Source organism: Mixophyes fleayi, chromosome 1, assembly GCF_038048845.1.
Source record: "Mixophyes fleayi isolate aMixFle1 chromosome 1, aMixFle1.hap1, whole genome shotgun sequence".
NCBI classification, from domain to species: Eukaryota; Metazoa; Chordata; class Amphibia; order Anura; family Limnodynastidae; genus Mixophyes; species Mixophyes fleayi.
In genome coordinates, this window is record NC_134402.1 from 463,211,110 (window position 1) to 463,223,074 (window position 11,965).

General features: G+C 40.7%; 1 protein-coding gene across 1 annotated transcript in view; it reads right to left on the bottom strand.

The window, feature by feature from the left end:
• The window catches only part of LOC142110416 (myosin-IIIb-like), a 185,895-nt gene that overhangs the window by 52,102 nt on the left and 121,828 nt on the right, over positions 1–11,965 (bottom strand). The window contains exons 15-18 of the mRNA XM_075193765.1: positions 9,995–10,106; positions 7,317–7,363; positions 4,032–4,091; positions 2,046–2,165 (exon numbers count right to left, since the gene is read on the bottom strand). Of these exons, the coding sequence (XP_075049866.1) occupies positions 2,046–2,165; positions 4,032–4,091; positions 7,317–7,363; positions 9,995–10,106 (339 nt within the window). The remainder of the gene's footprint in view (positions 1–2,045; positions 2,166–4,031; positions 4,092–7,316; positions 7,364–9,994; positions 10,107–11,965) is intronic.

Here is an 11,965-nt window from a genome sequence, read left to right on the forward strand (position 1 = left end):
CTATGCAGTCTCATCAGATATCCCAGTAAACAGAACTGGAGAAGTGATACTATGCAGTCCCATCAGATATCCCAGTATACAGAAGGGGAGAAGTGATACTATGCAGTCCTATCAGATGTCCCAGTATACAGAACTGGAAAAGTGATACTATGCAGTCCCATCAGATATCCCAGTATACAGAAGGGGAGAAGTGATACTATGCAGTCCTATCAGATGTCCCAGTATACAGAAGGGGAGAAGTGATACTATGCAGTCCCACTAGATGTCCCAGTATACAGAACGGGAGAAGTGATACTATGCAGTTCTATCTGATGTTGCAGTATACAGAACGGGAGAAGTCATACTATGCAGTTCTATCAGATGTCCCAGTATACAGAAGGGGAGAAGTGATACTATGCAGTCCCACCAGATGTCCCAGTATACAGAACAGGAGAAGTGATACTATGCAGTCCCACTAGATGTCCCAGTATACAGAACGGGAGAAGTGATACTATGCAGTTCTATCAGATGTCCCAGTATACAGAAGGGGAGAAGTGATACTATGCAGTCCCATCAGATATCCCAGTATACAGAAGGGGAGAAGTGATACTATGCAGTCCCACTAGATGTCCCAGTATACAGAAGGGGAGAAGTGATACTATGCAGTCCCATCAGATATCCCAGTATACAGAAGGGGAGAAGTGATACTATGCAGTCCCACTAGATGTCCCAGTATACAGAACGGGAGAAGTGATACTATGCAGTCCTATCTGATGTTGCAGTATACAGAACGGGAGAAGTCATACTATGCAGTTCTATCAGATGTCCCAGTATACAGAAGGGGAGAAGTGATACTATGCAGTCCCACCAGATGTCCCAGTATACAGAACAGGAGAAGTGATACTATGCAGTCCCACTAGATGTCCCAGTATACAGAACGGGAGAAGTGATACTATGCAGTTCTATCAGATGTCCCAGTATACAGAACGGGAGAAGTGATACTATGCAGTCCTATCAGATATCCCAGTATACAGAACTGAAGAAGTGATACTATGCAGTCCCATCAGATATCCCAGTATACAGAACGGGAGAAGTGATACTATGCAGTCCCATCAGATATCTCAGTATACAGAACAGGAGAAGTGATACTATGCAGTCCTATCAGATATCCCAGTATACAGAACGGGAGAAGTGATACTATGCAGTCCTATCAGATATCCCAGTATACAGAACTGGAGAAGTGATACTATGCAGTCCCATCAGATATCCCAGTATACAGAAGGGGAGAAGTGATACTATGCAGTCCTATCAGATATCCCAGTATACAGAACGGGAGAAGTGATACTATGCAGTCCTATCTGATGTCGCAGTATACAGAACGGGAGAAGTGATACTATGCAGTCCCATCAGATATCCCAGTATACAGAACGGGAGAAGTGATACTATGCAGTCCCATCAGATAACCCAGTATACAGAAGGGAAGAAGTGATACTATGCAGTCTCATCAGATATCCCAGTAAACAGAACTGGAGAAGTGATACTATGCAGTCCCATCAGATATCCCAGTATACAGAAGGGGAGAAGTGATACTATGCAGTCCTATCAGATGTCCCAGTATACAGAACTGGAAAAGTGATACTATGCAGTCCCATCAGATATCCCAGTATACAGAAGGGGAGAAGTGATACTATGCAGTCCCATCAGATATCCCAGTATACAGAAGGGGAGAAGTGATACTATGCAGTCCCACTACATGTCCCAGTATACAGAACGGGAGAAGTGATACTATGCAGTCCTATCTGATGTTGCAGTATACAGAACAGGAGAAGTGATACTATGCAGTTCTATCAGATGTCCCAGTATACAGAACTGAAGAAGTGATACTATGCAGTCCCATCAGATATCCCAGTATACAGAAGGGGAGAAGTGATACTATGCAGTCCCACCAGATGTCCCAGTATACAGAACAGGAGTAATATTACTATGTAGTTATCACATATCAGATATAATAAACAGTATTGGACTCATCCTTAGAACAGTGTAATGGAGCCATCTCTGGACCTTACCTGGTTCAGCACCTCCTCTGGCTGAAAGACTCCCGGTAGCTTCTGACTGTTGGGCTTAATGCAGCGGATAAAATAAGGATTGGCAGAGTTAATCTTCTCCATGAGAATTCCCAGGGAGCGCTGTACAGTCAGAGACATGAAAGGACAATTAGACAGAAATAATCTGTTCTAATGATCATATCACAAACCCAACACAAGAACATGGCCTTAGTAATGTGTAGTAATGTGTAATGTGTAGTAATGTGTAATGTGTAGTAATCTGTAGTAATGTGTAGTAATGTGTAGTAATGTGTAATGTGTAGTAATGTGTAATAATGTGTAATAATGTGTAGTAATGTGTAATAATGTGTAGTAATGTGTAGTAATGTGTAATGTGTAGTAATGTGTAGTAATGTGTAGTGTGTAGTAATGTGTAATGTGTAGTAATGTGTAGTAATGTGTAATAATTTGTAATGTGTAGTAATGTGTAATGTGTAGTAATGTGTAGTAATGTGTAGTAATGTGTAGTAATGTGTAGTAATGTGTAATGTGTAGTAATGTGTAATGTGTAGTAATGTGTAGTAATGTGTAATGTGTAGTAATGTGTAATGTGTAGTAATGTGTAATGTGTAGTAATGTGTAGTAATGTGTAATGTGTAGTAATGTTTAGTAATGTGTAATGTGTAGTAATGTGTAGTAATGTGTAGTAATGTGTAGTAATGTCTAGTAATGTGTAGTAATGTGTAATGTGTAGTAATGTGTAATGTGTAATGTGTAGTAATGTGTAGTAATGTGTAGTAATGTGTAGTAATGTGTAGTAATGTGTAGTAATGTCTAGTAATGTGTAGTAATGTCTAGTAATGTGTAGTAATGTCTAGTAATGTGTAGTAATGTCTAGTAATGTGTAGTAATGTGTAATGTGTAGTAATGTCTAGTAATGTGTAGTAATGTGTAATGTGTAGTAACGTGTAGTAATGTGTAGTAATGTGTAATAATGTGTAATAATGTGTAATAATGTGTAGTAATGTGTAATGTGTAGTAATGTGTAGTAATGTGTAATGTGTAGTAATGTGTAGTAATGTGTAGTAATGTGTAGTAATGTCTAGTAATGTGTAGTAATGTGTAATGTGTAGTAATGTGTAATGTGTAATGTGTAGTAATGTGTAGTAATGTGTAGTAATGTGTAGTAATGTGTAGTAATGTGTAGTAATGTCTAGTAATGTGTAGTAATGTCTAGTAATGTGTAGTAATGTCTAGTAATGTGTAGTAATGTCTAGTAATGTGTAGTAATGTGTAATGTGTAGTAATGTCTAGTAATGTGTAGTAATGTGTGTAATGTGTAGTAACGTGTAGTAATGTGTAGTAATGTGTAATAATGTGTAATAATGTGTAATAATGTGTAGTAATGTGTAATGTGTAGTAATGTGTAGTAATGTGTAATGTGTAGTAATGTGTAGTAATGTGTAGTAATGTGTAGTAATGTCTAGTAATGTGTAGTAATGTGTAATGTGTAGTAATGTGTAATGTGTAATGTGTAGTAATGTGTAGTAATGTGTAGTAATGTGTAGTAATGTGTAGTAATGTGTAGTAATGTCTAGTAATGTGTAGTAATGTCTAGTAATGTGTAGTAATGTCTAGTAATGTGTAGTAATGTCTAGTAATGTGTAGTAATGTGTAATGTGTAGTAATGTCTAGTAATGTGTAGTAATGTGTAATGTGTAGTAACGTGTAGTAATGTGTAGTAATGTGTAATAATGTGTAAGAATGTGTAATAATGTGTAGTAATGTGTAATGTGTAGTAATGTGTAGTAATGTGTAATGTGTAGTAATGTGTAGTAATGTATAGTAATGTGTAGTAATGTGTAGTAATGTCTAGTAATGTCTAGTAATGTCTAGTAATGTCTAGTAATGGCTGCCACAAACCAATGCAGATCGAAGTGGTATTGTGTTGTAAATATAGAAAACAGACACAGATAAGAAATCTGTGAGGAATATGGAAATTCATACCCGAAATTGGGTTCCTACAGACATCTTGCGTGTGGCAGATTTCTCCTGTAAGATCAGAGCCTGCAAAAGATTAATTACATCTATTGAGTTATTGAGAAACATAAAGATGAATAGAAACTGTAGAGATACTTAACAGAATATTTGATAGTGTGCACCTGATCGATAGTAAATGTATAGTCAATACGTGACTGAAAGGTGATACGGGGGCCCTTAGGAGATGGAGAGTATGTGTCGCTATAAGTGATTGAAAGATATTTGAGGACCTATGAATGTTTTATGCAACGGTCAGTACATGATAGAAGGTTATGGAGGGTCAGTAGGTGAGAATTGTGAAGACAAATACATTTTTATGAGAGAGGCCATCAGCCGAGGGAGTTTAAAATCATGTGGTGTGAAACTGATAATGTTACTTACCACTGGGTGGGGGTTTTAAGTCAGTGTTGGAATCAGCCAATAGGAAGGATGTGGGAGTGTCATGGAAAGAATACATCAAGCAGTGTGAGAAGGAGAGAGCTGCCTGTTTCCTGGATCCGGAGACCCACCCACCCGCCCTGGTTTCAGTTTATATGGTTATATTTCCTCGTCATGAGGAGTGAGTTTTTGATAGGCAGGAGAGCATGGCAGCCATAAGGTTGTTAAACATACGGTTACTTAATGTGTTGGCGATATAGCCTTGGTTTCCCTCAATGTTATTGACTCGTTGATACTCTAGTAAGGAGTATCAGGTTCTGCCTAGAAAGGGCTTGACCAGTTTGAGTTCAGAGGGTATTGAGTTAATCTTTAGTGTATAGTACCGGCCAATAGATAAGGTGTTAACCTGGGTTGGTGGAAAGGAGGCGATCTTCCACCGTATTGGTTTATGTTGGTTTTTTAGCTGCTGCCCTTGCTCTTCGCCACCTCTATAAAGAAAAAGGTCCAAATTGTTTATAGCTTTTGATAGTATTGATAGATAAATAAAATAAAGATAAATAAAATAAAAATAATTTAAAACAAATAATAATGTAATAAAAGGACCTTTTTTATTCCAAACTTAAGTCGGTGTCCGTGTCTTTATTTTATGGTTGTATATGTGGGTTTGTTTAAACAAAAGGGGTATGCATTGAAGGGTAGTCAACACTATGCATTTTAAGGGCTAGATTTACTAAGCTGCGGTTTGAAAAAGTGGGGATGTTGCCTATAGCAACCAATCAACCCTAACCCTAAGAGGCCTGGAGCCTAAAGCCATAGTCAAACCAAACATCAGCACAGTCCATAAGACCTTTCAGTCTGCACTCCATCTTCTTGTGGAATAGTGATCCAAGCTAAAGACTGGCTACAGCCGCATCCACTTTAGGCACAGACCCCCACATCCTTGAAAGGGACCTGCTTCAAGGAGGTTGAAACACGTTGGATGAAAGGGCTGTGAATTCTGGACCAAGAAGGACCCACTAATACCATCTGAAGAACCAGAGGAGCAGAGACGGTGCAGACACCCCGGGATTTTCAACATCATGCTCACATCTGTCTCTGTCTGGTAGGGATCCTCATATTCCACCATGTTCCCAGTCTTCCTTATTTTAATGTTTTTTTTATAAGTATTCTTTATGTATGCAGACACTATGCGCAATAAATGTATTTTTCCGTTTTAAAACGATATCACGCTAGATCCGTTTTGTTTTTCAATAAATTCTCACATTGACACTGAGAGACTGTACCTGGGAGGAATATTCCACATCAACTAAAGAGGGAAGATAAAGATCCCTAGTAATCTGATACTACGCCTTTCCCAGTTACTCCTCTAGTAAGTGTGATCACTGAAGGGGTGTGTGCAGAGCTGGAGTAAGGCTCTGGGGGCCCGGGGCACGTGCCCCCCCCTTAATCCGGCATGGGTGTGAGTGGTGAAGGACCAACCAGCTTAACACACTAGAATTTACCTATTTGAGCACTGAAGGCGATTTTAAATAGATTGTCCGGTAAGTTGAAAAACAAAAGATTCTGCGGTGCAACAAACCTATATGGATTGAAACATAATAATAATCATTTTTTGGAATGTTTCATCATTTTGTGCCATAATGGTTTAAACCGTCGTCACATTACGCTGTATTTTTAATTTTTTTTCCACATGCTATATATCACTTTTGGATAAACACAGAGGGGAGATTATATGCATGTAACACATGGATGCATCTATCAATTGAATTGAATATAAGTATATTTTATTTAGTGAGGTAGAACAATTATTGGTTTTTGATATTCTCATCAACATTTATTATGTAGATTGAGATATGTGAACACTAACAGTAGCGCTGGGGAGCCCTTTAACAATTAGTGGTCCAAGCTAACAGACCGGCTACATCCGCATGCACCTTAGGCACAGACCACCACCTGGAGGCTTCCACATCCTGAAAAGGTTCTTCCATAATCCCTACTGTTAGGTGACTAATCAAGATCAACAAATGAATTGGTAGAGGGGGCCACAGGTAGAGGGGCCACAGGTAGAGGGGGCCACAGGTAGAGGGGCCACAGGTAGAGGGGCCACAGGTAGAGGGGCCACAGGTAGAGGGACCAGGCTGATCATCATCCAAGTGACCTTGACCTCTTCACCATAGTACAGGAAATTATGTCTTTAATCTAGTCAGGAGCTACACAATCCCACTCCCACTTCTCAGAAGGTTTTATCACATGTTGCACAGCCACGGTCATGAGGCTCGGTGCCACGGGCTCTGAGCATACTGTCAAGGTAAAGAGCTGCTAAGTATCCACCTAGAAACACAGAGCAGTGCTCCTAATTAGGGGCTTACTTACAAGTGTCCTTTGTCTTTTGGGGGTGGGATTAGGCTCCATAAGGATAGGCTGCATCCTCTATGGACGTTTCAGACTGCAGGGATGGTGACTTCCAGAATTCATGCTACCATGCTGCAGAAATGTTACCCAGTCGGTCAATATAATATGAGACCCGAAAGTGACGTATCCGCATGCCAGAGACGGCTCACAGCGTTAGTGTAACCCCGTGTTTGCTGCTCTGTGTAGTAACTAATGAAATAGAAGAGACCCCCCTACCCTGCACTGACTGAGCTACGAGATGGGAATCACACTATATAACTTACTTCAGGGTTTCTGGTCTCTAAGCAGCTGACTAGGGAATTAACCCATTCACGATGGCTGCCATGGAGTAATAAAAGGAAATGTTCATTCCCTCAGTCTCCTTCTCTATGCAGGAGATGAATGTGACAATGACAGAAAGTATTTACAGAATAGAGAACAGTCATGTACAGAGCAAGTCCAAAATATAATCAGATAACTTACTTTATCTCTCTTTACAGGCATTAAAGTTCCGGTCCTGGAAATGTTGGCTACAAATGCCACAAGAAACAAGAATAAGACAGATCTACAGTAACCCACATTGTGACCACATTTCCTGATCCCTTCTCACACAGAATCCTAACAGTAATCACTACAAAGTCTCGGCTAATCCTAATCAATGGCTGAGGCGACTACTAAAGTCTGAATGAGGATCTGCGACTCATTCACAAACCTCTAATTACAAGCCATTCGCTAGTTCGGGTATTTGTCATCGTCATCTGCTACTTACAGCTGCCCCGGACCACCCACAAATAAAACTGCTGTATCTGCAACTATGCGAAGTCTGAATCCCTAAACAATTGCTCAAACTGGCCCTCACTGTACATTGCCTATGTTAGAAAACCCCTCCCCTCCCCGTTACACCTCTTTAAGATTACCGTTTGTATGTGGCTGCAGTACCTCAATTCCACCAGAGGTGCTGCTGTTTAGCCCCTGAACTTTACACCTCGCCTGTAGGAGTTAATACCCCTAACTGATTAAGTATCTGCACCTGCTTTTCTGCTGTCTGATCTCTCGTTGTGACCGTCTGCCTGATTACCGGACTCTGGTTGTTTGCCTGTTGCTCTGACCTCTGCCTGATTACCGGACTCTGGTTGTTTGCCTGTTGCTCTGACCTCTGCCTGGTCACTGGACTCGGCTAGTCCTGCTTCCCTGGACTGCCTCGTGCCTCTGGCTATCTGCAATCCTGATCGTGGTCTCCCTAATCTGGTACCTCGTGCCTCCCGGCAATTGGATATTTTAATCTTCTTGTTCCTGCATTTTGAACTGTATTTGCCATTTGAATCATTACTTGGAACCTGTTGCTTCTATGGACTATTCTTGGCATTCATCACACCTGTTCATATTTGTGTATTGGAATATACCTGTTAATTCTGCTACCTGAACTCAGCATATTCCATTTACTGAATCCTTGCTCACATATATTGCCTAAAGAAAGACACTTGGATTTTTACTTCTGTTGCCGCATCCTGAATTTACTAGGAATAACACCACTTCCGGAGACGTAAGTGTCTCAGTAAGACTAAGAAATGGTGCTGGTGGCCAGAGATATCTATGCTTCGGAGCGATTACTGCTGTTATTTGTAATTTTAGTGAATGTAAGTCATGCAGATTACTTATCTTATATAAACAATAAATGTCACCATTTAAACAATATTTTCACTTGAGAACTTGCTCGAGCAGATGAGAGACAACGGGAGCTGATGAAAGGTCTGTAGTGTGTGTGGTGTTCTTAGTATGGAGGGTGATGTTATATACCAAGGAGGTGCTGTTGCCGGTGGTAACTCCCACCAACGATATGATTCGCCAGTAGCTTTGACACGATGGGTCTGACAAAAGTCATTTTTACCATCTGTCATTTAAACACTTAAAAGATATTTGTGTTTAGTTGAACATTTAGGTTGTTTTAATTTATTAACCTCATTTGTTACACAATCTAACCGTGGACAAAAAACTATCAAGACCAGTAATTAAGTTTACCCAATACTATTCTTACATGAAGCAGGTAGGTTATATGTATTCATCTGATCATATCGGATTACAACAAGGTGGATGTACTGTTTCCGGATCAATGCATCACCCCCCTCTTACAGACAGGACGCTGACAGCATGAGTCCCTCTGACATCACAAGGGGTTAAAACAGGGAGTCTCTTACTTAGCCAGGATTACGTCAGTCAGCAACTGGTTGGAGCAGCTACTGTTCTCCCCGGAGCTGTGTCAGACTCCGAGGGCTAAATGTATCCAGCTGCAAGTTTGAAAAAGTGGAGATGTTGCCTATAGTAACCAATCAAATTCTAGTTATCATTTATTTACCACATTCTACAACATGACAGCTGGAATCCCATTGGTTGCTATAGGCAACATCTCCACTTTTTCAAACCTCAAACCCGCAGCTTGATAAATTTAAACCCGTAGTCTCCAAAATAGGAGGGAAAACCATGAGGGAATGACAGCGCTCCCCTCCCATCCCCTTACAATTTGGGAACCAGTAGCATCATACATGAACTTATAATAACCCTGCAGGAGAGGCTTCTGGGTGTGTGTCCTTGAGTCTCAAAGCTACTGGTGTTGGAGTTGCAGCTTCTGCCAGTCTGCTGAGGATTGTTCCTGGGAGTAATGTGGCTACTGAATTACAAGCTTGTCTGGGACATGCCGACCTGGTTGCTCTGCCTGGCTTATTCATTACTTATGGACATAATAATTTTCCTATAACTTGGACTGGTAAAGAAAACCCAGTTAGTTTTTAAACAATATGAGGTTAGTCACTGAATACTGGGGTGCTACTGTGTGACGGATGAGGGTTGTTGAGCACTGGATGTTGTTTTAAAGTATTGTATGATATATATATATATATAAAAGCTATTGTTTACTGTTATCTGTAACAAAGATTCCATTCTTTGCCTGCGTGATCCTGATCCCCTAGATACCAGGACTTTCCTCTGGGTGCCATAACGTCCTGGTGTCATCACCATACTTCCCTATGGCTCACATTGCAGGAATACATGTAGTATTGTTCAGCTGCCACTGTGATCCTTATTAACTGGCATTAGGTGAGTTTTACTGCCGCATATTAATACATTTATCCCATTAGATTACCTCAGTCTTTCTATGGATAAGATACCTGAGAATAAGAGGCTCAATAACAAGGTCACACTGTTCACAAAGAGATTCTGGATGTTCACAGGGAGCGCGTCGCGGTTCTTCTCCAAAAATCCAACCGCCGAATACTGCACCTGAAAGGGTACAAGAGGAGGAGGCTAAACGGAGATATCATATAGAGCACGAGAGAGAGACCTGCACGGGTACCGAGATGGGGGCAGCTCTGGGTGAGCACATTCACTTACATTATTGCTCTTAGGCATGTGCGTGATTAGCTGTATGTGCGTGATTAGTTGTATGTGCGTGATTAGTTGTATGTGCGTGATTAGCTGTATGTGCGTGATTAGTTGTATGTGCGTGATTAGTTGTATGTGCGTGATAGCTGTATGTGCGTGATTAGCTGTATGTGCGTGATTAGCTGTATGTGCGTGATTAGCTGTATGTGCGTGATTAGTTGTATGTGCGTGATAGTTGTATGTGCGTGATTAGTTGTATGTGCGTGATTAGTTGTATGTGCGTGATTAGCTGTATGTGCGTGATTAGCTGTATGTGCGTGATTAGTTGTATGTGCGTGATTAGTTGTATGTGCGTGATTAGTTTATGTGCGTGATTAGCTGTATGTGCGTGATTAGCTGTATGTGAGTGATTAGCTGTATGTGAGTGATTAGCTGTATGTGCGTGATTAGCTGTATGTGCGTGATTAGCTGTATGTGCGTGATTAGTTGTATGTGCGTTATTAGTTGTATGTGCGTGATTAGCTGTATGTGCGTGATTAGTTGTATGTGGCGTGATTAGTTGTATGTGCGTGATTAGTTGTATGTGCGTGATTAGTTGTATGTGCGTGATTAGTTGTATGTGCGGTGATTAGCTGTATGTGCGTGATTAGTTGTATGTGCGTGATTAGTTGTATGTGCGTGATTAGTTGTATGTGCGTGATTAGTTGTATGTGCGTGATTAGCTGTATGTGCGTGATTAGTTGTATGTGCGTGATTAGTTGTTATGTGCGTGATTAGCTGTATGTGCGTGATTAGTTGTATGTGCGTGATTAGCTGTATGTGCGTGATTAGTTGTATGTGCGTGATTAGCTGTATGTGCGTGATTAGCTTGTATGTGCGTGATTAGTTGTATGTGCGTGATTAGTTTGTATGTGCGTGATTAGTTGTATGTGCGTGATTAGCTGTATGTGCGTGATTAGTTGTATGTGCGTGATTAGTTGTATGTGCGTGATTAGCTGTATGTGCGTGATTAGTTGTATGTGCGTGATTAGTTGTATGTGCGTGATTAGTGTATGTGCGTGATAGCTGTATGTGCGTGATTAGTTGTATGTGCGTGATTAGTTGTATGTGCGTGAAGTTAGGCTGTATGTGCGTGATTAGTTGTATGTGCGTGATTAGTTGTATGTGCGTGATTAGTTGTATGTGCGTTGATTAGCTTGTATGTGCGTTGATTAGTTGTATGTGCGTGATTAGTTGTATGTGCGTGATTAGTTGTATGTGCGTGATTAGCTGTATGTGCGTGATTAGTTGTATGTGCGTGATTAGCTGTATGTGCGTGATTAGTTGTATGTGCGTGATTAGTTGTATGTGCGTGATTAGCTTGTATGTGCGTGATTAGTTGTATGTGCGTGATTAGCTGTATGTGCGTGATTAGTTGTATGTGCGTGATTAGCTGTATGTGCGTGATTAGTTGTATGTGCGTGATTAGTTGTATGTGCATTGTATGTGCGTGATTAGTTGTATGTGCGTGATTAGCTGTATGTGCGTGTTAGTTGTATGTGCGTGATTAGCTGTATGTGCGTGATTAGTTGTATGTGCGTGATTAGTTGTATGTGCGTGATTAGCTGTATGTGAGTGATTAGCTGTATTGTGCGTGATTAGTTGTATGTGCGTGATTAGTTGTATGTGCGAGATTAGTTGTATTGTGCGTGATTAGCTGTATGTGCGTGATTAGTTGTATGTGCGTGATTAGCTGTATGTGCTACAGACTGTGGGCA